Below are 27,867 nucleotides of genomic sequence, written 5' to 3'. Positions count from 1 at the left end.
TTTAATATAAGTAGTTTATATTGGACTGTAGTTATCTATTACTTTAAAATAAATATTAATTGCATGACACACAAAACTTCATATCAGTCATCTTGAAAGATAATATAGAAAACCAGAACTATTTGAGATAATCACTGAATTTATGCTTTTGGAAGCCTGCCATTTTTCATCTTTGCTGATGACCAGTCTTGTATAGTGCTGTATGTCACTACCATTTTCACTGATAAAGCTGAATTGCTAAACACTGACCAATCTTAATTTAATGATGTATTTACAAACTATGAAACAAATTAATTCTTAGTGCTTTCTTTCTACGTTTCTGGGCATAACCACTACTGTTTTTCATGAGAGTTACACCTGAAGCTTCTTTTACATAACAAGTTAGAAATTTGTCTCAAATAAATGACTCCAGGTGTTCTGGGTTTCAGGGGAGACAAGTGTGCAAAAATATCAATTGGCTTGTGAGAAAGTCTAATTTTCTTTTTTTCTAAGTCTATCTCCTATCCCTAAAATTGCTCTCTAGAATTATGTAGAATTCTCTGGAAGGAATTTTAACATAAGTCTAATTCCTAGTACTGCTGGAAATTGTTAAAATGGTATTTGTTGTATAGCAAAAATCCATTTCCAGCAGTAATTTTCAGGTTTCTATACTCTGTTATTTAATCCTTGAAAAGGAAACCAATCAAGTAAAATCTTCACTGATTTTACTATATGTTGTAGGCAGTTGCATCAATACAGACATTACAGTTTCCTGTCAGGCACGTACCAAAAGGGTAAAATGGAAGCAAACTTCTGTAGACTGCTTGTAGGTGTTAGCATTGAGCCTTCTTTTCTATATGGAAAAATATCTCTGCACATCTTTTGTACTCAGGGATATGACTGTAGGTGACAGAAATAACTCCATTAGCACCGCTGCAGAACATGGGAATTTTGCCATAGACTTCAGTGAGGTCTGGGTTTAAATACAGCTCAAGCGCTGAAAACAAAAGCAGTTCAATAGCATTTCGTAATAAACAGCTGATACTCTTGCTGTAATTGGATCACTTTTCTCCTGGAAGACCTCTTTCCAGGTATGTGGAATTCCAGCAGTAAATTACTGACACTGGCAAAATCCAATTCTGAAGAAGGTTGAAGCAAAACCTGAAGGTTGTCTTTACAAGGCTCTACTCTTGATTCCTTGTAGCGATGTAAATAGAAATTTCATGCAATAAGAACTGATTGGGCCCACATATATCTTCATTTCTAAGTCCTAACATTGTGTGACAGGTCAAACAAGTTACAGGGAAATCTTAAATAAGTAATCACATAAATCACGTTCTAGAAGCTTGTTGTTCCTGAAGCTTTATCAGTCGTATTTTCTGTTTTCTCCTCTGCTTCACTAGGCTTATCAACACTGCAAGCTGTGCTGGATTCTGCTGCTGAAAAGAAATGGCAAGTGACTGCTATCAATGTAGGAAATATTAACAATGACAGAAAAGATGAAACTTACCGTTCACTGTTTCAAGATCTAGAGGTAAAAAAGGAAAGGCGAGTGATTTTGGACTGTGAGCGCGATAAAGTCAACGACATTGTTGATCAGGTTTGCTATTCTCCATTCTTCAGTGGCAGCAGTTAGCTATATTCTATAAGTAAACGTAATGAGTTAATTTCTCTTGATCCTATTTTTGTGGTTATTATGCATCATTTGGAAGTGACAGGTTTGTATTGAGGACCACATATATAGCAGGCAGAAAGTGAACATACAAATCCTTTAATCCCTTCCTTTGCTCAAAAGCAAGATAATTCTATCTGGATGATCCTGGATGGTTTTATATACTGATTATTTAAAAAAAAAAAAAATCATTCAGGCTATTTCACAACCTAAATAGTATACTATATTATATGTAGTTGATACACTATTATATATGGTGCCTTATAAATAGTTATATTATGACTGGAGATTAGTTCTCCTTACACCTAGAAAGTATTTTCTACTTCTAATGCTTTTTCCAAGAATGTTTTGCATCTTGGGAAGATGTAAACAGCTTTTCTTTTTCACTTAACTCCCTTCATAGTTCATGTTTCTAAGCTCTTTGTCATTCGTACTGTCCTTGTGTCTCTCTCTTAAAGTGTTAACCAAAAATGGATGCTGTTTTCCATAGTGAAGGCATCCTGAGCTTTAAACAGAACAGAAAATTATGTCTTCTCACCACCCACACATATATTATTTGCCAAAATGATTTTTTTAAAAAATATTTTCTTTTTAACAACAGAATCACAGTCCTCTGATTCAAATCCACCTCTTCAATCCTAGTGTCTAGGAAGGTTTTACTGTCTCTATATTTTACTTCTTCTGTTTGTGCATGCAGAGCGTGATGGAAAATTGTAAGGCTAGCTCCCTGCTGGCTTGAGCTTGACCATGTGAGACTGCGCAGCGTCTGTAGGGATATATCACCAGAGTGTAAGGGCATTAGTTTGGAGGTTTTTTGAAGGGTTTGTTGTTTTGGTCTTTGTTATGAAGGTTGTTACATTTTGGAAAGGCTCAGGCATCCTGTTCTCCACAGCATTTATAACCTCCCTGTCTTCTACAGTTTTTTAAAATCATATTTTCTGACTTGTTACCCACATCAAGAAATATACTGAGTAAAGTAATACTTGAGAGAAATAGTACTTATAGGTCCCCTTCAGCTGGTTCCGTGTGGCTTTTCAAACGGTTGTTCACTTACCTTACAGTGACTTTTGTCTTGTCCGTGTTCCCTTAAGAGCTTGTAATGGTATCATAAAGGACAAAAGCCTTATTAGACTCATGATATGTCACCTTTACTGTTTCCTCATTATCTATTAGATTTGCTATCATGTCAGAGAAAGGAAAGAAATTCCTTTGACATTTTGAACTTGACAAGACTATATTGACTGTTTATCATCTATAATCATCCAATAGATTCTTTTAAAATTAAGTATGTAATATTCATTATAATTGCTTCCCTGATATGAAAGTTTGGCTGACAGTTTCTCCTTTCACCACTTTTTTAAAGACAAGAACCCTCTTTACCCTTTAGTTACCACTCATTTTTACTGTCTTTGTGTAGTAGTAGATCTATTTTTTTCTTTGGCTGCTTCTTATTTTCATTGCAGCTCTGAGATATTTTTCTTGCCCTAATTACACTTTCTGACTTGTTTTGAGTCTTAGATTTTCTCAGATTATCCTCACAGACTTGTGCTACTCCTTAAGCATACGGATGGATAAACTTTTGTTTCTGCTGTTTTGATTTGTAAGGCCCTGAATTCTAGACAAATGGATCAACCACACAGGTCAGTTAATATAATTCAATTAGTTGTTCTACTCAAAGTAGTTTACTGCTATGCCCTAGAATATCATCTCTTAAACTGCTGTTAGCTGTCTCATATGAGTTTAGCCTTGAAATTCTCTTTGTAATATACCCTAGCAGTTTCTGGAGTTTGGTCTGTTTTTTAAGTCCATTATCCTTACACTCTGTTTCCGTAACTTCCCTTGCTTACATAAAAAAGTAAACCCACTTTCAATTTCTCAAGTAGCCTAAAATAAAATCTAAAATAACTTTCTCTATTAATTTTCTCCATCTCTTAAAATGAAGGTCTGTGCTTGAACAATGGGTTTCTTGGTCCGCGAGTATCCTTTGAGTATCCTTGAGTATCCTTTGATTTTCTTTTTTAAAAGCAGAATATATACTTCAAGTCTTTCTTTGCTACCAGATCTATTCTTTAAAAAAAATTATTTTAATTCCTGGCCCAAAACCCCCCTCACTTCCTTCTTTTCATGAGGGTGCCTAAAGTAGACCCTTTGTATCAGTACTCCTTTTCTTTTCCTGTGAAGTTTTACTGAGACATGCAACAAGCTTTCTGTTGATAAGATTTTTCTTGAATAGAGGTATTATTTGCATTCTTGATATATAGAGCAGCAACTTCTTTACTTTCTTCCTTGCTTTCTATTCTTGAGCAAACCTTCTATTGTAGTGCCTTGTTTTATCCCACTAACATTTTAAGCTGTGGTGGCAACCTCAGGTTCACCCAATTATTCTCTGTAGACCTTGGATCCTTGTATAGACATGTGATGTGTTTGCAAAGTTGCTTCATCATTCTTGTTTTTTGTCTTATGTTATAGTTTCTCTTCCAGATTTCAACAATTTATGTAAATTGAAGTTGAAAAATATTTCAGTTCTCTAGCTCTCCTCAGACTAGTTTATATTGCTCTTCTCTGATTTGGCAGGTCAGTGTTACCATGCTCTTTGTTATATAGCCTCTGTCTCTTCTCAGCCAGCTTCCTTTGCAGAATCTCATTTCCCCCTGATAACACCCTTTGGGCAGCCATGCAATTACTGCCATTTCTTGTCCATCCCTGCTTGAGATGCTAGTGTAAACTAGGGACACTGGTGAATACCTTTTGTGTCCACGCTTCCTTCATCATGGCTTTTGTAGCCATCACTGATCTTCTCAGAGTTTTAACTGGCATCATCCTTAGTGTATGTATGGATGAGTGGCACAGGGCAGTGTTTTAGAGAGATAGATTAATGAAATAGTACCCAGTGTCACTTAGAGCGGAGTTACTAACCATTGATTCAAAGACTTGCAGCTGCTGGTCATTTTCTCAGATACCAGTGATGAAGAAGCATTTTTATGCAGAAGAGCTGATCTGTTTGGTCTAACTGAAATTTCTTTGGAAGCAGCAGCTGCATAAGAAATACATCTGAATACAGTTCTTAAACCTTTTAATAAGTAATGAGTTTTAAGTAGTCTGAACCAAGTAACTGTTTTAAAATAATTAAGTTTATATATCATGTATATATTGAGCTCAAAAGAGGAATAATTTAATAACTTCTATGGCCTATGTAATGTGATCTTCAGTCTCAAACTCTAGTAATATAAAACTGTTAGACACTGCCTTCAGTTATATTTCTGTAACTTCATTAAAGCAAGCATGTGGAATGTCATTTGCTATTAGCCTGATATAAGTTAGAGGATACCTATTCTGAATATTTCAGTTATGCTAAATAAGGAAATAAATGAATCATCTTCTCTTGATTTAAGTTGTTCTCATTGTTCAAAAGATGGAGGAAACCTCTACAGTCCTTTTATCTCCCACATACTTTCCCTGGAGAAGTGTTTTGCTTCAAAATGCAAACTTCCCCATGCAGACATAGTCTTAAATAGGCTTACCTAGGAGAAGAATCCATGCTACATGCCTGCCAGTGGAGACTGCTGAGAAACCACCAGCTGGCTTTGAGGGAGATTATGAGGAAGCCTTAGGGCAATAAGCAACAATTTGAACTTTAAAAGACTGTCTCATAATGTAGATGCTTTCATTAATGTCAGTGGTCTTTTAAACTTTTTCTAGTTTGAGGAACATTACAATTCTGCTACAGAGGGAGCAGAATCTAAGCAGGAATCTCTGAGGCACAGTGCTTCTACTGCATGATGCCCGCTCTCTCCTGTCCAGGTTGTGCCTTTAATGCACAGCATAGTAATGAGCATTCAGCTCCTCTGTTTACAGATCTTGGGACTTGGATTTCAACAGAACTAATTTCCACCAGCAGAGAGTGTGTTCAGTGGTGCATTAGATAAAATAAAAAAATTTTAAAAAAACCCAAACTCAGTATTGCATACCATAAAGGTCATAACTAGCTTCTACATCATACTGGATTTTGTAGTTAAGTCTCAGTCCATATATCAGGTGAACATTCTCCATTACAGGGATATTTCTTCTTTTTTACAGGTTATCACAATTGGTAAACATGTTAAAGGATACCATTATATCATTGCAAATCTGGTAAGCATTTTTAATGTTTAAAATACCTGTATTACTCATTTTACTGTTTATGGAAGCACATCATCTAGTATTTTGTTTTAAATGCATTTTAGAAAATAGAAAAAAAGCTAAATGTCTTTATCCTTTCTAAATGAATGCATATGTTGAGATGGTATTTGTTTTATTGGCTGAGTCTTTTCAGGGCTTAAATGCCTACAGTGATAGTGCCCTCAATAGGAGTGAGGGTTGCTTAGCACCTTAAGTAGAGCTTCATCCATTTTTCTACATACTTTAGAAAAGTAGGGTATGGAAATCAGAAAAATAACTTTCTGCATTATAGGCTGATACATTCATTCAGCAAACTAATGTTTCTTCTCTCACCTCTAAAGTACCTAAAAATCACAGTTCCTAGCTTTCATTCTGCTAGACTAGTGAGTCTCAGCTTTACACATCTTCATTCCTCAGATTGGCTTGTAATCAGTTTGAATTAATCTCTTATTGAACACAGGTGATCAGACAGTATAGCTAATAGTGTTCTTAAGGGGGAAAGTTCAGTAAACTCACTAAATTCTGTCAAGGTAATTTTGAAATTGTGTCTAAAGGTGAAGGGCCATTTTACTGACATTAAAGTCAGCAACATTTATTTACTGGAGCTAGAAAATCTAGTCCAATGGGTTTTTTTGTAACAGACAAAGCAAATTCTGTTCCAGAAAAGAGTTTTGGGAGTTGCATGGTGTGAGTGCCTTTAAATAATTTTTTTTCATCATTCATTGTTGGACTGTGATAGTGTTTGATACAAATTCCAGCAGACCCCAGAATGCTCTAATATACACTCTGTATTCCATAGTCCTTTAAGGGGCCTGAGGAAACAAAAAGACCATAGTGTGTCTATCACACTTTAGACATAACCTCTGTCTCCTCCCAACCTTTAATCAAAACACTTCCCCCTCTGAGTGGGCAGTATTTGGAAGAATCACGTGTGTCGCTAGACAGGCACGAAGAAGCCTTATACTCTTTAAAAGCAGAACAGTGGAGTTTCATTTTTATGTTTATTAACTAATATTTAGGATAAGGAAGTTAAGGTACTGATATTCACAAGATATTCACAAAGCAAGCATAAAAGTCTTACAAAAATTGAAAAATTCCCTAACTGTATTCCCTAACTGTATATGGTATTTTGCATTGCAAGTGTATAAATAGTATTTTGAGTCTTAAGGGAAATAATCATTTTAGAAAAATCACCTAGTGTATTTCATTATGTTAACTAGTTGCTGTTTTAGCCATGGTTTTAAGTTTGTAACAGTAAGCCTATAGGATCAAAAAATTATTAAATCTTGTATTTTAAAGCTGGTTAATATCATATTTGCTTCCTAGAGATTTATACAGTTTCAATGCAGACATTGCAGATCTTTTGTATAATATCATATAAAATATATATGATAATTATTTTAAAACTGTGTATTTCTCTGTTAGAAGGAGAACTTATCTAGTACTTGATCATATCCCATCTTCTTCACTGAATCTACCTTCTTCTTTTCTTGACTGTAATAATGTTCTCATCCAGTCTGATCAGTCAGTCAAGAAATCAATCTATTTTAAGAATAAAACATGCTGATAGATGGAGACGAGGTCAAAGTATACAATGAATGTTCCTGTTCAAACGTCAAGCTCATAATAATATTGAAGAAAGTTTTATGATCCCTGTAGAAGTAACAGTGTTAGCATGCAACAGCACATCACTGATGAGTATCATTACTATGCAATAATTAAAGAGCACCTAGTATAGCAATTGTAGCAACTTCTCATAATGCGGTCTGAAGTTGCTACTTCTTTTTATCAGTATTTCATGTAAATTCATTTGTATGGTTATTTGGGGAAGATAAAATACAGAACATGGAAAAGAAACCATACGTACAGTTTGTAAGAATGAGAAGTAGTTCTTTTTACCGGAGGGAGGAGGCAGAGGAGATAAGTCCTTCCATGTGCTTTAGTATTCCTAACAAAAAGAGGACACCACTGTGACTGTAACTATTCCTGGCTAAAACTTGCTTGCTATCTGTTACTCATGTCAGTGTTGCCTTTCTCGTTTAAGCAGTCCTATTGGAATTAACAGGATTGTTAGGAAAGTAAGCATGGCAACGACAGATCCACTCAGCCCTTGCTCTGTAAAGGTGTATGTCTAGTTAGCAACAAGAGGCATCAGTGGCTGCTGGAGCTGATGACATAATCCTTGTAGCCCAGGATTTAAACTTGGATCCTGTTTGAGGAAAATGTTGGTTTATGCTTCTGCAAAAGAAGTCATATGGTAACTCTTTATTTGTATATACTGTTGAGACATCTGCCCAAACTGTTGGAATAACAGGCATAATGTTTTCTGTGCCCAGGGATTTACTGATGGAGATTTGTCAAAAATTCAGTTTGGAGGAGCTAACGTCTCAGGATTTCAGATCGTTGACTATGATGATCCTCTGGTGTCAAAATTTATACAACGCTGGTCAACACTAGAGGAAAAAGAATATCCTGGTGCACACACAAGTACAATTAAGGTATGTCTTACATTTGTTTTAACCATGACAGATGTACAGGAAGTGAGGGAATTGGAATAGAAAGACAAGAGACAGAGAAAGCCCTTAAAAATCAGCTGTGCCAACACAATTTTATAATTCTCTGGGGTACTTTTAACATTCTCTATCATAGGACTCGTTAAGCAAAGATGCTGCACTGTCAGAAATGTTCAAGACAACTTTAATTTTTCTTGTGCCACTGTAAATCTGTGCCTGACAACTTGTTAGGTAATTGTTTTGGATGTGATTATATATTAAGTATCTACTGACTTTTTTTTGTTTTTCTCCATGTTGTGGAATGTTTTAAAGGCAAATATGTAGTCATACATGGGCTTCCAGGGAGCACAGATCTAGCACTTTCTGATATAATCTCCCCAAAAAAATGGTAAGACAGTTGCTTTGAGACAGATGCCTAAATCCTACAAAGACTTCTAAAATTAAATGATATGCCTGAAGTACAGAATCATGGTCTGATTTCAGGCCTGAGTGACACAAGATGTGACACTGTGCCAGTAGTTACATTTCCTTACCTCAGTTTTCCCTTTGGATAAAACTAGGATAATAGTACCTTCTTACATTCTGTGACTGTTATGAGGATCAATTAGTACTTGCAAGATGTTAGAAAGAATAATGCAATGTTAATGCTAAATAGGTTTTCTTTTAAGTCATATGATCAGAAATTTTATTAAGAATGAGTATACCTAAATAACTCTAAAATGTATTAAGACAAAAAGATAAATGGCAAATGTTCTAGGCATAACTGGTTTTTTTTCTGCTATAGTTTGAACATGAAGCATATTCTTGATTTATAATGAGATGGATAAGAAGTTTCAGCAAGGAATAGAAGAACCATTTTTTAAATTCCTGGAACAACAATCCTTTAAAGCACACAGCCTTAATTTAAATTTAAAAAAAAGTTTGCATGTTCCTTTTATCTGAGGCCAAATTTGGGGGTGACTTAGTCAAAGCTATGATTTTTCTGTCGTTATTTTTGTATTTTAAAATCTTTATGACTGAATAAGTGAATTTCTCATTTGACAAAATAAACTAGAGTCTCTGTCATGCCCCTAGATACATCCATATTACGTACATATAATATATGTAATATGTATTGCTCTCATTTAGGAAAAAGGGAAGGGATGTGGCTGTGCATGATTAATACAGTTCTTTCGTATCTCTGATTCTTGAGTGCTGAAATCTACCTACCTACTAATGCTGCAGAATCATAGTCTAGAAATAATCACAGTGAAATGCATGACTAAAGTAAAAAAAGTCTAACTGAAACCAAGATGCAGTTTTTCTCATTGATGGAAAAATAAAACAGTGGGACACAGTGCTAAGGACTCTGGTACCTCTGGTATTACTTACAGTAGGGGGGAAATTGTATGTGTGTTAGATAAGATGAAGTGGTTGCAATGTTTTGTTAGAGCATTAAAATGTATAGCTTTATCACAGGTATTCCCTTTATTTCTTCCATGATAGGTCCTTTCAAGTCTACTAGGAATTGAAAGGGTTGAAGGGTAGTATTTAAATATCCTATGTTTTTGAGGTTTATTTTGTTATGGATAGGAAAAATAAATGGAAACATTTATTTTCATTCATTTCATTAACTTAAAACATGTTTTAAATTCAATTAAGAAGGCTGATCTGTCTTCCTTTATATATTGTCTGCTCAAGGAATATACAGGATCACACTGATACTCAGTCAAAAGATTAAGACTTATGTTAAATTATCTATGAAATTAGAGGTATTGATGGGGGGGAAATGTGGATGTATATACCAATGTTTGGAGAGACCAATTATATCAGTTACTGTATTTCTTTGTGTTGCTCTTGTGCTCTTATACATGTGTTACTTGTCATTTTTGCCTGCCATTACCTGTAATGATAGAGATATTTCACATTTCATTCCCATCCTTGAGGGAGCTAGAGCAGAATCATAGAAATCATAGAAACAAGGCAAGAAAGGTCTTTGAATAGTCACCCAGCTCATCGGAAGACAGATTCGGATATACCTGTGCAGTTCCTGTGGATAGTGATTTCACAGTTTCCCCAAGCATTCTATTTCAGAGCTTAAACAGCCTTATTTTTGTTTTTGATCTAACCTAAATCAGCCTCTGTGTTGTCTAATCCATTACTCCTTTATCTATTTCTAATTGATAGGAGGAAATTCTCCTTTTTAGCTGTCCTTCTATGTTTGAAGATAGCTGCCATATTTGTCCTTGGTTTCTTCCTTGCTAAACTATAATCCCTTTTCCTTTGAATTTTCTACTCTCAGATCCTGTTTGTCATTTTTCTCTGGAACCTTTCTAGTTGTTACCCATCTTCTTTGAAATGCCAGACTGGGTACTGCACCACATCTGAGTGCTATGCTGTAGAAATCAAAATAATGGCTTCATGTATCTCGGAGACAGTACTCCTTTCAGGGCTTCCTTTTGTGTTAGTCTTTTTGGTTTTTTCCTCACCATCATGACACTGTTGAAATTATACTCATCATGAGATACACACTAACATACAGATCTTTTTCTGCATTGCTTTTCTGTACTTCTGCCAATTTAAACAGTTTAAAACCGTATCTGTGCACGTGATCATTCCTTTAATGTACAGGATTTTTCATCTGTTCTTGTGGAATTGTATTCCCTACCTGTCCTTCCTGAACATGCCATTCCTTCTTATATTAATATTCTAGCTGTGTTTGTTATACTTTGCTTCTTGGAATAGTGTATAAACATCTGTTACTGAGCAGGTTAACTCACTGGTTTCCCATTTGTCCCTTCCATGTTCTTATGAATAGCCTTTCTCTTTGTTTTGAGGCAGTTGCCCAAATTGTCAGTGGTTATAAATGAGTTTTTGCTACTAGTTCCCATGGAATCTAGGAAGCTGTCACTTCAAATTCTGTATGAAACGGATAGGAAGACTAATAAAAGTCCTACGTTATCAATACAGAAATGAGAGGAGGTTACATGTCCCTTGCAGGTAATGTTATCCTTGGGATTGCAAATGCTATCTCATTGCAGGCAAAAGCATTGCAACTGTGTTGTATTATCTTCCTTTTGTAATACAAAAGGAAATATGCATTCAGTTCACATTATAAAATGCAAGTCAATGGAATATGACTGAGCTGATGGGGCAAGACATATCACAACATCCAAGTACACTCCTGAAAACTGAGAACACCTCTTTCTAAGAAAAAGTGCATTTCAAAGGAACGTGCTCTTCAGGAAAGAAAAACATTGTTGAAAACCTGTTCCACAGATGCCCAGAGGAGGACCTGGATGAAATTGCTTTAAAAATGTATCTTCACAATTTATAAAACATTAATTATATTGCAGTCATAGGATATAGATGAGACGCTGATTTCATTTGTTGCTGCACTGTACCTGTAGTGATAAAAACCACAAGATTTAAAGATTAAGTAGGAAATTTAGAACTAGTGCTTTGCTGTCTTTTTACAAAAGGTCTTATCTTTCAGAAATAGAGCTGCTATACTGTTTACCTTAGGTTAAATTTAAAATATATGTATTGTAGCTGAGGGTGTTATCAGTCACTGCATGCAATTCTAGAAGAGTTAAGAATGTGTAGGTCTTAAAACATACCACTGAGCATCCTGGCAAATTTCTTTGTCAAGTAGCAAAACAAAAGCCTAAGAATAACAAGTTGAAATCCCCTTTTGATCCATTATTGTGTATTTACAAATATGCTGGTCTTTCTGAGCCTTAGTGTTGTGTCAGACTATTATGTCTAAGGCAAACTTCTTGCTGTTGTGGAAGAACACTGAAGGACAACACATCCATTCACATTCAATTGTTTCAACTTCCTAACCTGATTCTGTTTGGGGGAAGCCTTTGGTCTAATTCCAGGAAGAAGCTCAATTCCAACAGGTAGGATACTACCTCTTGAAGGCTAGTGATGAGACATAAGTTGCATTGGGTTTGTGTGGCAAAGTTTTGGTAGCAGGGGGGCTACAGGGGTGGCTTCTGTGAGAATCTACTAGAAGCTTCCCCTGTGTCCGATGGAGCCAATGCCAGCTGGCTTCAAGTCGGACCCGCTGTTGGCCAAGGCTGAGCCCATCAGCAACGGTGGTAGCACCTCTATATTCTGTGATATTTAAGAAAGGGAAAAAAAAACCCAACTGTGGGAGAGCAATTGCAGCCGGAAGAGAGGAGTGAGAATATCTGAGAGAAACAACTCTGCAGACACCAAGGTCAGTGAAGGAGAGGGAGGAGGTGCTCCAGGCACTGGAGCAGAGATTCCCCTGCAGCCCATGGTGCAGACTGTGGTGAGGCAGGCTGTGCCCCTGCAGCCCGTGGAGGCTAACAATAGAGCAGATATCCACCTGCAGCCTGTGGAGAACCCCACGCCAGAGCACAGGGATGCACCCAAAGGAGTCTGTGACCCTGTGGAGAGCCCGCACTGGAGCAAGCTCCTGGCAGGACCTGTGGCCCTGTGGAGAGAGGAGCCCATGCTGGAGCAGGTTTGCTGGCGGGACTTGTGACCCCACGGGGGACCCAGACTGGAGCAGTCTGTCCCTGAAGGACTGCAGCCCATGGAATGGACCCACGCTAGAACAGTTTGTGAAGGACTGCTGCCTGTGGGAAGGGCTCACATTGGAGAAGTTTGTGGAGGAGTGTCTCCCATGGGAGGGACCACACGCTGGAGCAGGGGAAGAGTGTGAGGAGTCCTCCCCCTGAGGAGGAAGGAGCAGCAGAAACAATGGGTGATAAACTGACTGCAACACCTATTCCCCATCTCCCTGTGCCTCTGGGGTGAGAAGGTAGAGAAATTGTGAGTGAAGTTGAGCCCAGGAAGAAGGGAGGGGTGGGGAAAGGTGTTTTAAAGTTTGGGATTTCATTTTCTCATTATCCTACTCTGATTTGATTGGTAATAAATTAAATTCAGTTAATTTTCCCCAAGTCAAGTGTGTTTTGCCCATGACAGTAATTGGTGAGTGATCCCTCCCTGTCCTTATCTCAACCCATGAGCTTTTCATTATATTTTCTCTCCTCGGTACAGCTGAGGAGGGGAGTGATAGAGCAGCTTTGGTGGGCACCTGGTATCCAGCCAAGGTCAACCCACCACATAAGTACTAAGCTTAAAGTATACAAGTACAAACTGGGAGAGGAGGGTCTGGAGTGGAGCCCTGCAGAAAGGGGTCTGGGGGTGCTGGTTGACAGCAGGCTCAGTATGAGTCAGCAGCGTGCCCTGGCAGCCCAGAGGGCAAACTGCATCCTGGGGTGCATCAAACACAGCATAACCAGCCAGGCAGAAGAGGTGATTATCCTGCTGTATTCAGCATTGGTGCTGCCTCACCTCGAGTACTGTGTGCAGTTCTAGGTCCCACAATTTAAGAAGGATGCGAAGGTTCTTGAATGTGTCCAGAGGAGGGCAACAAAGCTGGTGAAAGGGCTAGAAGGCATGTCTTGGGAGGAGCAGCTAAGGACTGTGGACTTGTCTAGTTTGGAGAAGAGGAGGCTGAGGAGGACATCATTGTTCTCTACAGCTTCCTGAGGAGGGGAAGTGGAGAGGGAGGTGCTGAGCTCTTCTCCCTGGCATCCAGTGACAGGATGAATGGGAATGGTTCAGAGCCTCACCATGGGAGGTTTAAGACTTGACATTAGGAAGCATTTCTTTACCAAGAGGGTGGTTGAACACTGGAACAGGCTTCCTAGAGAGGTGATCGATGCCCCAAGCCTGTCAGTGTTTAAGAGGCATTTGGACAATGCCCTTAATAACATGCTTTAACTCTTTTGGTCAGCCCTGAACTGGTCAGGCAGTTGGATTAGATGATCATTGTAGGTCCCTTCCAACTGAAATAGTCTATTATATTCTATGAGCCATCCTACTCTGTGATGAGCTTTTCTAAGAGCAGCCTTAGGCTTTGGGTGTGCAAGAAATTTCTGAAACAACTTGTGTATGGTATATACAGAAACTATGTACAGCATGAAGAAGAGAATTTGGGTCTGCCTGGTTGAAGACCTAAAGCAGCTCACACTTGTAGAGAATACTGTTGTGTTGGAAGTTGGTAACAACTCTAGTACTCATAGCAGCTGTTTTTGGTGCCTTAGACAGCTTCATGCTGCTACATTATGTTTCAGATGTTCAGAATTCATACCATTGTATTTCAAGCTATATAATCTCTTCCCCCCCCCCTCCCAATCAATGCATGGCAAAGATAACAAAATGATCTGGTTTTGCCTTCTGATTTTGCCTTCAGTAGTTTCACATTTTCAAGTCTCTTTTTTATACCCAAGTCATCTAGTCTTTTAGAAAAGTATTACAAAATCTATTTTTTTTTCCAAAGATAATGTGATTCTAGAATTTGAAGTGTTTGTGTAGTGTGCTCTTCATGATAAAATTGCAAAAGTAGAAAACTGCCAATCTTAAACAGTAAGTCAGGAAGAATGAAGCTTGTAATTAAGGGCTGCTGGTTTAACTCTACTGGTGCTGATTTACCTCAAGGATGGAGTACAGAGAACATGCAGACAAATATAAAAGTATTTATTTACTTTGCAGTAATAATTAAAATTTAGATGACCCACTGGTTAGAAGGAACAGTGAAAATACTTCTTCAAACTGGACATGCAGAAAGCATTTGGTCTAGATACAGACAACTAAGCAAAAGTGTACAATTTATGAATTAGACAATAACTTCATTTTGGGGCATGCCTCTTATGATTGCAGTGTGTTGGAATATGGTTTTGTAATACCTGGCATTTTAATAAATTATAAGTGATATTCTGTTGTACCTGCTACAGTTTTAATGGAAAAATACGATTGATTATGCCTGAATTCAAGTAGATTATAATGATCTATAAATAAGAATTAATAAAATTAGTTAATTTCAGTATTTATTACGTGATTTAATCAGGAGCTGAACTGGAGTAAATTTTTTTTTCAAGTGCCCTTGTAAAACTGTAGATTTTTGAGATTTTTCTGCCTATGTTTTCCCAACCTTGTGTTTTGCTTTCCTTGGTATAAAAAATATACATGTAGCAGTTGGCATTCTAGCTACCTGGTTTCACTGGACTTTTGAATCCTAGCATTTGCAAGTCTCTACTTGCAGAAATATATATGAAAAATGTGGACATAAGAAATTTCAGTGTTAAACTTCATGCTTCTTTTTAATAGCTTAAGGCTCTTTTGCTTAACCAATCACTCATTCCAGCATAGTTGGTTTGTTTTGGTTGTTAGGTTGTTTTTTAAGAAAACTCAATTAAAGAATGGAACTTTTAGTCAGTGAAAGCACTGAGTGGTTTGAGGCAATATCTGTAGATTTGTCTCAGACATACAAAGGGCCTATTGACCCAGATCCTTCGATTCTGCAAGTAAAAGTGGGGGAACTGTGCTAAAGCAAGTGTTTGCCAAACTTCAGAAAACTACAGAGCCAAGACCTGATGTCCCTGTGCAGCTCTGTTTCTTTGAATTTGAATCCACTTATTCTTAGTAATTATAAGTGTTTAAGGATCTTCAACAGAGTGCAGTAGATTCCTCCTGCTTATTTTCTCAGGAACTCTTTATCACTTTTTTCAGCCTGAATATGGTTGATATAAACAGAAGAAAACTACTATTCCTTCATGCTCCAAGTGTTCAGCAAGATCAGGTGTACCTCTGTCCTCACCAAGATCAATGTCATTTGGGACAGGAGAGTTCAATGGATAGGTGGCGATAAGAGCAGAAGGGAGACTGATACACAAAGCTGAAAGTAGTAGTAAGACAATGTGTCATTCAAAAAAAGGGGTCAGGAAAGTGGAAAGAGCCTGTTGGGACGTAAGTGAAGGGCACAGAAAGGTGGTGGCAGCTCAGAACTGGAGAGGCATCCATGGCTCAATGTTTCTGGGATTGGGGGAATAAAGGAGGAGAAGCACTGGGCTAGAAACCAAACCTGTTCTGGGTGTGCCCAGAAAGCAGCCTTTCTAAACCAAACAAGGAGATACCTACAGAACATAAATACATCACAAAATCAGCTGGCTTTCTGGATAGCAGTTTTGGACCTGCAAACTTAAATGTTTCTAAGGTGGCAGGTTGCCTAAGGTGTTCTTTGCATCTGATGTTCTGCTCAAAAGATTATGGTATTTGAGAGCAAAAAAACCCTCTTATTTGTTTAGCTGTTCTGTGCACACAGGATGCTGGAATTGCATTTAAATAAAGACTATCATCAAAATGTAAATTGATGTGACTCTATAACCTCTAGAAACAATATTTAATAAAGATAGTATGTCTGTAAAGATAAATGGGCCTTGATCTCTAACCCCATCTTTACTGAGATTAATTTAAAAAAAAGTTTTAAAGACCTGGTAATTTTACATTTTATTCATTACTCTTCCCCTTTTAGTCAGGACCAGGACTGTTATAAAAAAACCTACAAACAATCAATTGATACTTCCAAATATGTTGCATATATATGCAGTTATTTTCATCTGGAAGCAAGCCTGTTGTAAAGGCTCCATGCTCATGTAAAGATCAAAGAGGAAGAGGCAAGCATTCAGTCTTTTATGGGCTCCCTGACCTCTACCTCCTGTCCCCAGTTTTTGAAACATGCCCACAGGTCATGAAGATACTCCTGTGCTTAAAGCCCACTTGCAGTTTGAATGGCAACCAGCCCAACATGCTGCTTCATACAGACCCCATTTATGCTAATGCCTGCACAGAACAAATGAGAACAATGCATGATTATGGGCACAATTAAAAGTCATCTGGATTTACAATGACATTTATGTGTACAATATTTAACAACGTTTCTTATTTCTATTGAAAGTAACTATTTGTATTCCCATCCTCTGTTGTGACAGTATGCAAGGTATCACAAGAGATCCTGAAGGAGGTAGCCATTTCCTATAAGTGAATTTTTCACTAACTCTTTCATCTATCAGGCCACTTTCAGATGTCTCAGTTTCAAAATAGCTCCCAGATACATTAATTAAATAAAGACCCTTAATAAATAGGTGGCCAAGTTGCATTAGTTTGACTACATTGAAAGTCACAGGAGGTAGTTGCCCAGTTCCTTTACTAGTTCTTGACAAGTAACTTTGTCTCTCATGTATACCTTTTTTTATATACAATATATAAAAATGTAGGAATGCTTCTATATGTGTGTACCAATCTCTAGCGTCACTTCTGAAACTACAAACAATTGAATAGAGTTTTGTGAATGTTTTGACCAAAAAGAACAATTATTGTACAAAGCACTATGAAAAGGCAATTCTGCTTTTGTGGTATATACTAGCATTCAAGTAGAGAAATACTTTGTTGTGGGAAAAATGCACAAAATTCAGATGAGAGGTTTTATTTAATATAATTTTCAAAGGAAAATAAAGCAGTAACATATTAAAACAAGTCACATTTGACATCCTAATTTAGTCTATGTATAGTTTAGTGAAGTACTACAAACAAGGTGATAAAATGTGTAGTGAACCATTGGAAAAAAAATTGCTAGCATAGAGCAATAAACCAAACATACAAACATACAACATACCTGCAAGATGCAAGGACACACAGTTTGTGTTTTTACTGCCTTTGGTGTATATTTGTTGGTCTTTAAGTATATTTAAATTGTTTAAATATAAGGAAAAATGCTGAACATTTGCTTATACCCATTGATTCCACTCCCTTGCTCTTGCAAGAAAGAATATTTCCTATATTACTTCTCTTTGAATCTTACCTCTCTCCAGGGAAAAATATTTATATCTGATTTTTGACCTTCTTTCTCTTAACCTCTGTTAGTGATACAATGTCCTTCTGATATTCCAATAGCAGCCCCCCATATATGATGAGGAACTTTCTTTGGTGCCTGTTTAAGATTGATTTTAGCCTTCTTGATCACTGCTTCAGCTGGATATGCCATTCTAGCTGAGGTGTCCCTAGTGTCTTGTACATTAGCACTGTGTTCTTTGACTCTACTGGTACAGTCTCTGCCCAAAATATACTATCATTTTGTTTGTCTTCCTCAGTGTTCTGTTAGATTAGGGCTGAATGGCTAGTTCATAGTCCCTTTGAGTGGTTTTAATTTTTTTTTAGTGTCTACAATGTAGACATATGTATCTAAGCTGATCTCCCTGGACTCCTCCAGTAGTCTCAGAAGTCACTAGAGATCAAATTAATGGAATCTAAGGCACGATTTATTCATTTTAAAGAAGGTGTCTAACAGGTCAAATAAATCACACCTTAAAATGTTTATTTCTCTTCTCTGATTGTAAAAAAAACCAACTAGTATGTCAAGGATAGATTTAAACATTACAGATACCCAAATCAAGAGAAAAAGAATTTGACTTCTTGTGATTCAGAATACTTCCTTTTTTTCTTTTTTTTTTTTTCATTTATGTCTTCACATTTTCATTTCTTTTCCACTGCTGAAGTATATTCTTTTAATGTTATATTTTAAATCTCTTAAGCATATCTCCCAACTTTCTGTCTTCAGCACATGGACAGGCATTGGGTTAAACACAGGATGAACAGGCTAACATTACATACTTTTATAAAATCTCACAGCTTTAAAATATATGTATAAAAAAATCCTGTGCTTTTGGGGTTGTCTTCTGTAATTTCATATTCAGAAGATTCAGTTACTGATTGTACAAAACAGGATACTGGGCCTTTTAGTTAAGGATTCCTGGTATCTTCTGAATTACTGGAAAACAGCTAAAGTTACGAAAATCAACATCTTGCCAGTTTTTCTTGGACAGCACATGATTAATATCTTCTGCTTAGCTTGGGATGATTTTGTTTTGTCTGTAGTTTTCAAATTCATCTTTGTAATTGTAGCTTATACATTTTATTAAGGTCTATAGTGCATTTTTAATCTAAGTTGAATAAGATTGTGTATAGACCTTATGTTTTCTCTTCTTGGCAGTTAGGACATTTATTTAGAGAGAGTTATTCTTTCCATATGACATGCATGCAATCCATGTTTCATAGCAAATAACTTAAAATCCTTAGGCACTTCAGTGCAGTATATTATAGTTTATATTATCACCTTATTGTTGTCATAGTTCTAGAATTATGAGAAGCAAGATTTTTTTTTTTTGCATATTCTTTGCCATGCTTTAATAGTACCTATGCCATTTTGTATTAATGTTGCTGATTTTATCATGTGAAGTTGAAAGGAACTGAAATGAAGTTAGGAGATTTACACTGCTGTGAAAGTAATAGTCTATAAGAGCCCATCCCTCTTCCACAGAATAATAATCCAAATAGTGCTCCCACTTACTTTCAGAGTGCAGATCAGAATGTAGATGAATCTCCAGCATAAAACAAAGTGAATCAAGACAGGGCTAATGCATCCTTTAGTTTATGACAGTTTTATTTATTATGCAGACACACACACACACACACACACACACCCCTCTGCATGAGCAGGTTATCTGTCATTTCTTGTTTATGGTAATAATTTCACTTTGTTTTATTTTGTCAACTTTACATCTATTCATTAAGCTATAGATAGTTTTAAGGAGCCCCATGAAGGTTATTAGGAGCTGAAAGTGTATGCAGAATAAAACAGTAAGAAATGATGCATGGGCTGCTTGCTTTCATGGCATCTCCAACATCATGAAGGTGTAAGAAGCATGTAAAATATTTTGAGATCCTTAGATTAAAGCTGATTTAACCTAAATTAAAGCATGTGGATTTTATATATGTGATGACATGCATACACTACAGATATATATATAGATAGGCAAAGTCCTACGCAAACCAAATATATGACTGAGTTGTTAATATTCAGGCCAGTAATTATATACTATAGGGATAATATTCTTGAGGTAATACATTAAACATATCCCAATGATCAAATGAAACATAGAATATCTGAATTAATACCACTCTTAACTTCTCCATTTCAAGCTCTTATTTTTCTCTGCTACCAAAAGTATGTTTCAGTGGTTAATGACAGTGCTGTATCCAAAGTTTCTCAAAATGCTAGTGTGGTACAATATGTTTCTGTACTGCAAAGAGCTATGCTTAAAGAAGTATTGCTAGTCAGTCCCAAAAAAATAAGTCAACATCTTTTCTCTCTGTTACTTTTTCCTCAACTCCGAATCCATGTCCGCCACTTAATCACTGCTACTTCAGTGGTAGAAAGTAGTATCGGCTACAGCCAGTCTTTTACTTCATTCTCTGCTCTTCTGATCCCTTTATACATTTCTGTACAAGTCACCAAGAGAACTTTCTTGAGAAGATTCAGATTAATCACTCAGTAAGCTTATATATCTAAAAAAAAATAGTTCCACCTTCCTTTGCTTTTCTTCCTCTCCAAGGTCTAACAGTTGCATACAATAATGACCTCAATTCAGAAGCCTGCCTTGGTTACAATTACAAGAGCCTTCTGCATGACTTGAGCTAGCTAATTAAAATTCTCATTAAAGTCTGAGCCATTGAAGCAAAGAGCCAATATATCATTTCTTTTTGCTTTACAGTTTATATATTTTCAGCATCTAATAGCCTTCATAGGGATCATTGCAATCATTCATAAGGCTGTAAGTAGTTATATTCTGGCCCATATTTCCAAAAGTGTCCCTTATATTTGGCATAATTGCCATGTTCTGGACTCATAAAGCCCATCCAACAAAGTCCTCAGTGTATGTGCACATGTGGTTTCTGTTCAGTTAGTTAGTTCAGATGTAAAATTTTCCAGTCACTGATGCTAACTGCTTTTGACTGTTTAGCCCCAGGTTCTGATACATGTGATCACAGGATTCCTCTCTGATGTCTCAAAACTTGTAAAGCTCCTTATATTGTGTCAGATTAGGAACATAAGGCTCTTTCTTGCCTATATTGCTCTTTCAGGGACACCACTTCTTCCAGGCATCTTAGTCCAAAACCTGTTTTTGCATGGTGTTGACAAGGTATTACATACTTGAAACTAGCTACCCCTGAGTTTTTGTATTTAACAGAGTTAAAGTTAAGTACACATATATACAAATAGATGTTGTTTGGTTTTGTGTGTATATATGTGGGAGGAGATGTAGTCTAGAGATCTGTATATAAATGCATCTCCATGAAGAGTGTAATCAGAGAAACGGTTTCTTATTTTTAGAGTCTAACTGATGTTAAGTAGTAGAAATTATTTCTTTTTCCCCCTTTCACCTCCATGGACTTCCAGCCATATCTGCACACAGAACTGTTATACAGTTGTAATGAGAAAGGTATGTAATTCACATTGAAAACAGCTGTAAATCTTCAGTTTAGATTTATTAGCACTGCCCTAACCATTCTGACAGAGAACACTTCAATAATTTGCATAGATGTCCATCAGAGGGTAGTGACCTCCAGACTAAAGAAAAACTGGTCTGCTTTCAAGTATATCTTACTGTCCTTTTTAATTTTAGTATGTTTCTGTGCTTAATGGATTAGCAAGTGGATTGGAAGGTGTAGTGAAACTGAAGCTGTTTTTTAATTAGATATTTTCACTTCTTTTCAGTATACATCTGCTCTGACCTATGATGCTGTTCAAGTGATGACAGAAGCTTTCCGTAATTTGCGCAAACAGAGGATCGAGATCTCCAGAAGAGGAAATGCTGGAGATTGTCTTGCAAATCCAGCTGTACCCTGGGGTCATGGTGTAGAAATAGAAAGGGCATTGAAACAGGTAGCTTCCCTGGAGTGAACGCTGGGATGAGTGCATGTGTGAAATTCTCTATAAATGCTTGAAAAGAACCTTCCAGTCTCCTGACCTGCCTGGATCTTGCTGGGAATAATGTGGAAGTGAACTCCTCAGGAACGTGTCTCATACTAAGATAATATGTTGCCTATGGAAAACAGTCTAAACTGAATGTTTTTTGAAATATCAATAATCATGTATGGAAATACAAAATGCTTTTCTAAAAAGAAACAAACTTAATTCTTCTACCACTTTCATCTTCGTCTATGTAGGTTCAGGTGGAAGGTCTAACAGGGAATATAAAGTTTGACCAGAATGGAAAGAGAATCAATTTTACAATAAACATCATGGAACTCAAAAGTACTGGTCCTCGGAAGGTAATTTGAATTGTCTTACAGTGTCTTTAAAGGTTTTACCATGCTAAGCAACGGGTTAAGGTAGGTAATGAAACACTATAGATTAATTAAAGGATGAGTCGTAATAATATTTGTTCATAGGTGTATTCTATAATGGTCTTGCAGAACAAAGTAAAAATATGTATTATTTCTTTCTAACAAATAAGAGTTATTTCTGGTAAGTACTACATAAGACTATTTTCCTTTCAATTTTGTGGATTAAATTTATTGCTTTCTGATCTGAATTGCTAAATGTGAGCCAGTATTTGGGTAAATATGCTTCTGAATGACAAATGCAGAATACAGCTTTTCAGTGATGTCTCTTTTAAATGTAATTATCTTTCCGCTCTAATTCCAAACATTTCAGGAAAAGCCAGTTTCTCATGTCTTCCTAATCTGGAGTATTTCATACCCCTTTCAGTCCTACAGTGTGTGATGTTGATGCTAAAACCTGTTAATATGTGAATGAAAATGGTATACCTGTATTAGACAAATTAATGTGAGCAAATATCATTAGTTCAATCTTTTTACTATTTGTTTTAGTCTTTAACTACATAAATAGCAATATTTATACTGGTAAATCCATAGCTAGAATAGTTCTCTGTGAGCATAAATCAAGGGCATAGTAATAACATGTTTTACCTTTTCTATGAAAGTTCATATTCACTGGTGTCTGTGCATCCTATAAACTCTCTTTAGATTGGATATTGGAGTGAAGTGGACAAAATGGTTGTGAATCCTCTTGATGGCCCTCTCGGAAATGAATCTTCAGGACTAGAGAATAAGACTATTATTGTCACCACTATTTTGGTAATTAACCTCGTATTTTGTCAGAAGACAGTCTGTCCTACAGTAATTTGTTTCTCGTCATTATGTTAGTTTAAATATACTGTCTTTTTATTATTTGAGGTTGTGATCTGTTACTCATTTTGATACATAAATAAAATTTGGAAATTAAGGAAATGTATGTGATTCAGTATGCGGTTTTGTTCCATAGAAGACAAACAGTCATTGGTTGAACATTCTAGAAAGTTTTAGTCCTGAAAATGGAAATGAAATACGTGCTTTCAGAGGAGAGGAACTTTGTCTGAGAGGCAGAACCACAGTGTTAGTTTTAGAGAACTGATTTGCCAAACAGCGAAGAGACTGGTTCTTATGCTTCAGAATTGTAGCTGCTATGGATTGGTGAAATGTGAAATGAAACATTAAAAATGGTATTCTAGTTGTCTAGAAAATAATATTATGTACTGTGAGAGAACAGCTTTTTTCTGTATGTTATGCGGCTTCTTTATCAGTTTGAACAAGTCCCAGGTTAGCATAGGAATTTCACTGGATGCAGTAGTTCGGTACCAGCTGACAAGGAGGAGATACATTACTTTAATACGACTTACGACTCGTCACCAGTTTGCTGATGCTAGAAGTTTATTGCATAGTTGTAGATACTTTACTTATTGTTTGTATACTAATTCAATAAAGATATAGCCCAGAGAGCCTGAGTGTTTTCCCAGGAAGGGATGTGGTTGTGAAATAAGAAAGAATTTTCTTGTATTAAGATAACAAAAGCAACTCAATACCTTTGCCTTCTTCATCCAAACTGTGTGAGAGAAAGAAACTGATTTTGGAACTTACTCTTTCTTCTCTGAATGCGTAACTCCTGTTAACATTCATGGTCATTATTAACATACTGCTGGAAATCACTATGCCTGTAAGTATTGTTATTTGTGTATGACTGTGAAGAATGCAGCTTTTAAATGTATTAAGGACATGTCACATTAATAATTAACAGCTAACATTCATATCATGATCCAGATGTTATCTTCTCTCTTTTTTACATATGTAAAAAGAAATATATTAAACTATGAAGTGCACAACTGATACATCTGTCTCTTTACCAAGTAGCTAAGGCAAGTTCTTTCTGTGCAGGAGTCCCCATATGTCATGATGAAGAAAAATCACGAAATGCTTGAAGGAAATGATCGATATGAGGGCTATTGTGTGGACTTAGCTACAGAAATTGCTAAACACTGTGGATTCAAATATAAGCTCACAATTGTTGGGGATGGCAAGTATGGGGCGAGGGATGCAGACACGAAAATCTGGAATGGGATGGTTGGAGAACTTGTTTATGGGGTAAGAAAATCTTTTATAATAAAGCCATTAAAGGTGACTGATGGAAGGAGTGGGATTTCGTTAAGTTTTCTCTGTAGAATAGAGGAATATTATCTAATTCCTGTGATAGTGAATTAGTAACTTGTATTGGCATGAAAAATTTTGAATGTAAAATATGGAATTGGATTTGTAATGCAAAGGAAGCTGGGGGGAAGTGAGTGCATATTTCATCCTTCTGACCAGGTAAAAGGCAATGTACTTTACTAACACTTTTAAATGTTATATAATTTTAAAATGGCATGTGTAAAAATGAAAACTTGGAATATGCCAACCATATGGTTATATATATTTCAGTAAGAAGAGTTTCAACTAAAAACTTCTGAATTCTCCATAGGATGTTCTTGGTGAAACAAATGTTGCTGGTGTCTCTGCTGTCCTATTTTCCATTTGTGAAATGCAATAGAAACTAAGTCATTCTTTACTCTGATCATTGTATTAGCTGTTATTTGCTCTTTTTCTTCCTTTACAGAAAGCCGATATTGCAATCGCTCCATTAACTATAACATTGGTGAGAGAAGAGGTGATTGACTTCTCAAAGCCCTTTATGAGCCTGGGGATATCAATAATGATCAAGAAGCCTCAGAAGTCCAAGCCAGGAGTGTTTTCATTTCTTGATCCGTTAGCATATGAAATCTGGATGTGCATTGTTTTTGCCTACATTGGGGTCAGTGTAGTTTTATTCCTGGTCAGCAGATTTAGCCCATACGAATGGCACACTGAGGAATTTGAAGATGGAAGAGAAACGCAAACTAATGAATCAACTAATGAATTTGGGATATTTAATAGTCTCTGGTTTTCCCTGGGTGCCTTTATGCAGCAAGGATGCGATATTTCGCCAAGGTTGGTTACTCACCCATTTCAACTTTGTGCATTTTTGGTCTCAGCCATCTCAACCGGAGGAGGTTCATGGTGCATATATTTTCACTTTCAGAAAGAAATAACTTGCTCTGTTTTTTCCCTCCCTAAAATCACAGAAGTCCTTGAAATAAAAGCAGTTGTCTCTGACATAGGGTCACAACGTATTTGATCGATACTGTCTTAACGTCGATCATACATTTGCCAAGTGAAGTTATATACACCATGCAGAGACTGTAAAATGCATAAGGTTCAAGTCATTCCATGCCTTCTTGGAGGGGTACCGTGTTTTTGCTGCATATTCCCATTTTACAGTTGACAGTGCATATGGTTCACAACAACTGTAATGGGAAAAAAGGGTAACATACTAGTCATGAACTACACAGGCAGCACTTTCCCTCTGAAACTCACTACATATCATAACACAGTTACTAACCCACTGTTTTTCTGCAGGAGAGCCTTGAACTGAAATAAAAGTCATGTGGTGGCTCTAATATCATGCGAGTAGTTGCAAAGCACTGCTGTTTTTCCATGGCCTAGTTTTAGAAAAGTCACAAAGGAAATCACTAAAATGAATTTGAAGGTCCAGTTTACAAATGCTTAATTCCTCATGGATTTTCACCTACTTTATTAGGGACAACTGTAAAGTACTTAAGTTAATTCCTTTGCAGGTCATTAAATATTCTATTTCCCTTGTGCACAAGTGGTTCTAGCCTTGATTCAGCAAAGTGGTAAGTAGGTAGGTAAATAACTACTTGCTGCTTGAAGGAACTATAGTAACAAGGGAAACAGGGCAACTGGGTTTAAGGAAATCAAATCAGAAGACCTACCTAATTATACTAAGCAATTTAACTTTCTTCTAAAAATCCTAAAGTAAGACAGGGAACAGGTCAATTTCTAGTGAGTCTAGTGGTTAGTGTGAAAAATAAATGGCACCACAGGAGCATTTCTTAGATAAAAGCCGTGCATCCCAAAAGACAACATCAGGTTTTGAAGCTATTCTATTGCAGAAATAGCAGAGCATTTTTGTGTAAGAACTTTAGCAATTCTGTCTAAAGGCTGGCATATCACAGTGAGGTATGCCAGCCTTTATGATGAAAGATGCAATGGATTTGACATATAACACAATAAGAATTGTATACAAGAAACAAGACAGTGAAGAGAGAGCAAATTGTTTCAGCTCATGAGAAGCTGTGTTAATGTCAGTCCTGTGGGGGTTTTGTATCGATTACACACTTCACAGGTTTAGTTGTCTGCAAAGTCCCCTATTAGCTACAAAATTATTTTTATTGAATCAAGGCCGTAGTAGAATAATGATTTTAATTATTATTATTTTACTGGCTATTAAAGCATGACAGTTGTTGTGCATGGTTTGATAACTTTTGAAAGGTGATGTAAGAATAATGATAGTAAATGGTCATCATAAAAGGTATATGAAATTCAAATCATTTTGGAGATTCAAGATCTAGTTTCAGTGAAGTGTTTTAACAGCACTTTATTTCATTACAAACATTTTTGAGTAAAGTGAATAGTTTGTTTATTATAAAAATAGAATTTGAACTCCCTGCAAATGAATCAGAGTAGATAAAAAAAAGGAATATCTTCAGGCATCAGCAAAATATCTTTGTAAAGTTAAATTTTATACTATTGCTACTATGATTTCTCCCATTAAAATGATAACCACTGTGAGACAAGTAACTAGGGCTTCCTGGCTGAAATAGAAGGTGGTACTGAGTAAGACTGGACCAGGTGGAAGCTGGTCTGCAATAGCAATCCCCATGTTGCCGTCATGGGTAGCACAGAAACAGTAGAGCAGAATGGGGTAGAGTAGAATAGAGTAGCATAATGTATTATATGATAATGATAACTAATAGCAAAGTTTTCCTCATCTTTTTTGAGATGTGAGTGTACTCTTGGTGCTGCCATATAATGCCTTTGTAAGTATAAAATGTGGTGCACAAATTGATGTAACTGTGCACAGAAATTATTTTAGTATTTAATGATCTGATGAATTAGGTATTTGTAAAGTGTGGGTTCATACTAGCATGTAATTATCAATCTTCAGAAACTTTTCGAAATGTACATAAAAAAAGAAATTATTTATTTAACTGGGTCAGACCTTATGGGAAAATTTTGAATACAAATGACACCCAAAAAAATTTTACATTTACAAAATGTTATGTGGGAGCATAATGTCTGGATTGGCTTATTCTTTTTTTACAAAGTTGGTGGCAACTTTGCTGACAGATCATGGGCTTTTGAAGATTATTATAATTTATAGTAGGTGTCATCAATACAATATAAAGTGCCATAAAGTCAGTAGTTATTAAATACACATTGTCAGAGATTTTGCCTTGCAAATGTATATTTATCATATAATTCAATCTTTTAATTGTAGAATTATTTTATACATAGATTACCTTCATGTCAAAATAAGTATGTGATATTTTTTCAAAGTTGACAAAGCACATTTGCAGAATACATCTCAATTTAGAAGGAGCTTGAAATAATTTTTTTTTCTATGGTCCTTTT

The 27,867-nt window shown here is 36.3% G+C and overlaps 1 protein-coding gene across 8 annotated transcripts in view; it reads left to right on the top strand.

Annotated features, from left to right (window-relative positions):
* The window catches only part of GRIA2 (glutamate ionotropic receptor AMPA type subunit 2), a 92,651-nt gene that overhangs the window by 44,635 nt on the left and 20,149 nt on the right, over positions 1-27,867 (top strand). For all 8 annotated transcript variants that reach the window (XR_012628733.1, XR_012628732.1, XM_074866605.1 and 5 more), the window contains exons 4-11: positions 1,383-1,579; positions 5,729-5,782; positions 8,146-8,307; positions 21,737-21,904; positions 22,189-22,293; positions 23,011-23,121; positions 24,235-24,441; positions 24,950-25,320. Coding sequence is in view for 6 of the 8 variants with exons in the window: in XM_074866605.1 (XP_074722706.1) it covers positions 1,383-1,579; positions 5,729-5,782; positions 8,146-8,307; positions 21,737-21,904; positions 22,189-22,293; positions 23,011-23,121; positions 24,235-24,441; positions 24,950-25,320 (1,375 nt within the window). In the remaining 2 variants the exon portion in view is untranslated. The remainder of the gene's footprint in view (positions 1-1,382; positions 1,580-5,728; positions 5,783-8,145; positions 8,308-21,736; positions 21,905-22,188; positions 22,294-23,010; positions 23,122-24,234; positions 24,442-24,949; positions 25,321-27,867) is intronic.

Source organism: Strix uralensis, chromosome 4 (genome assembly GCF_047716275.1).
Source record: "Strix uralensis isolate ZFMK-TIS-50842 chromosome 4, bStrUra1, whole genome shotgun sequence".
NCBI classification, from domain to species: Eukaryota; Metazoa; Chordata; class Aves; order Strigiformes; family Strigidae; genus Strix; species Strix uralensis.
Note: the sequence above shows the minus strand (reverse complement) of the source record. Positions and strands in the feature narration are given on the sequence as shown.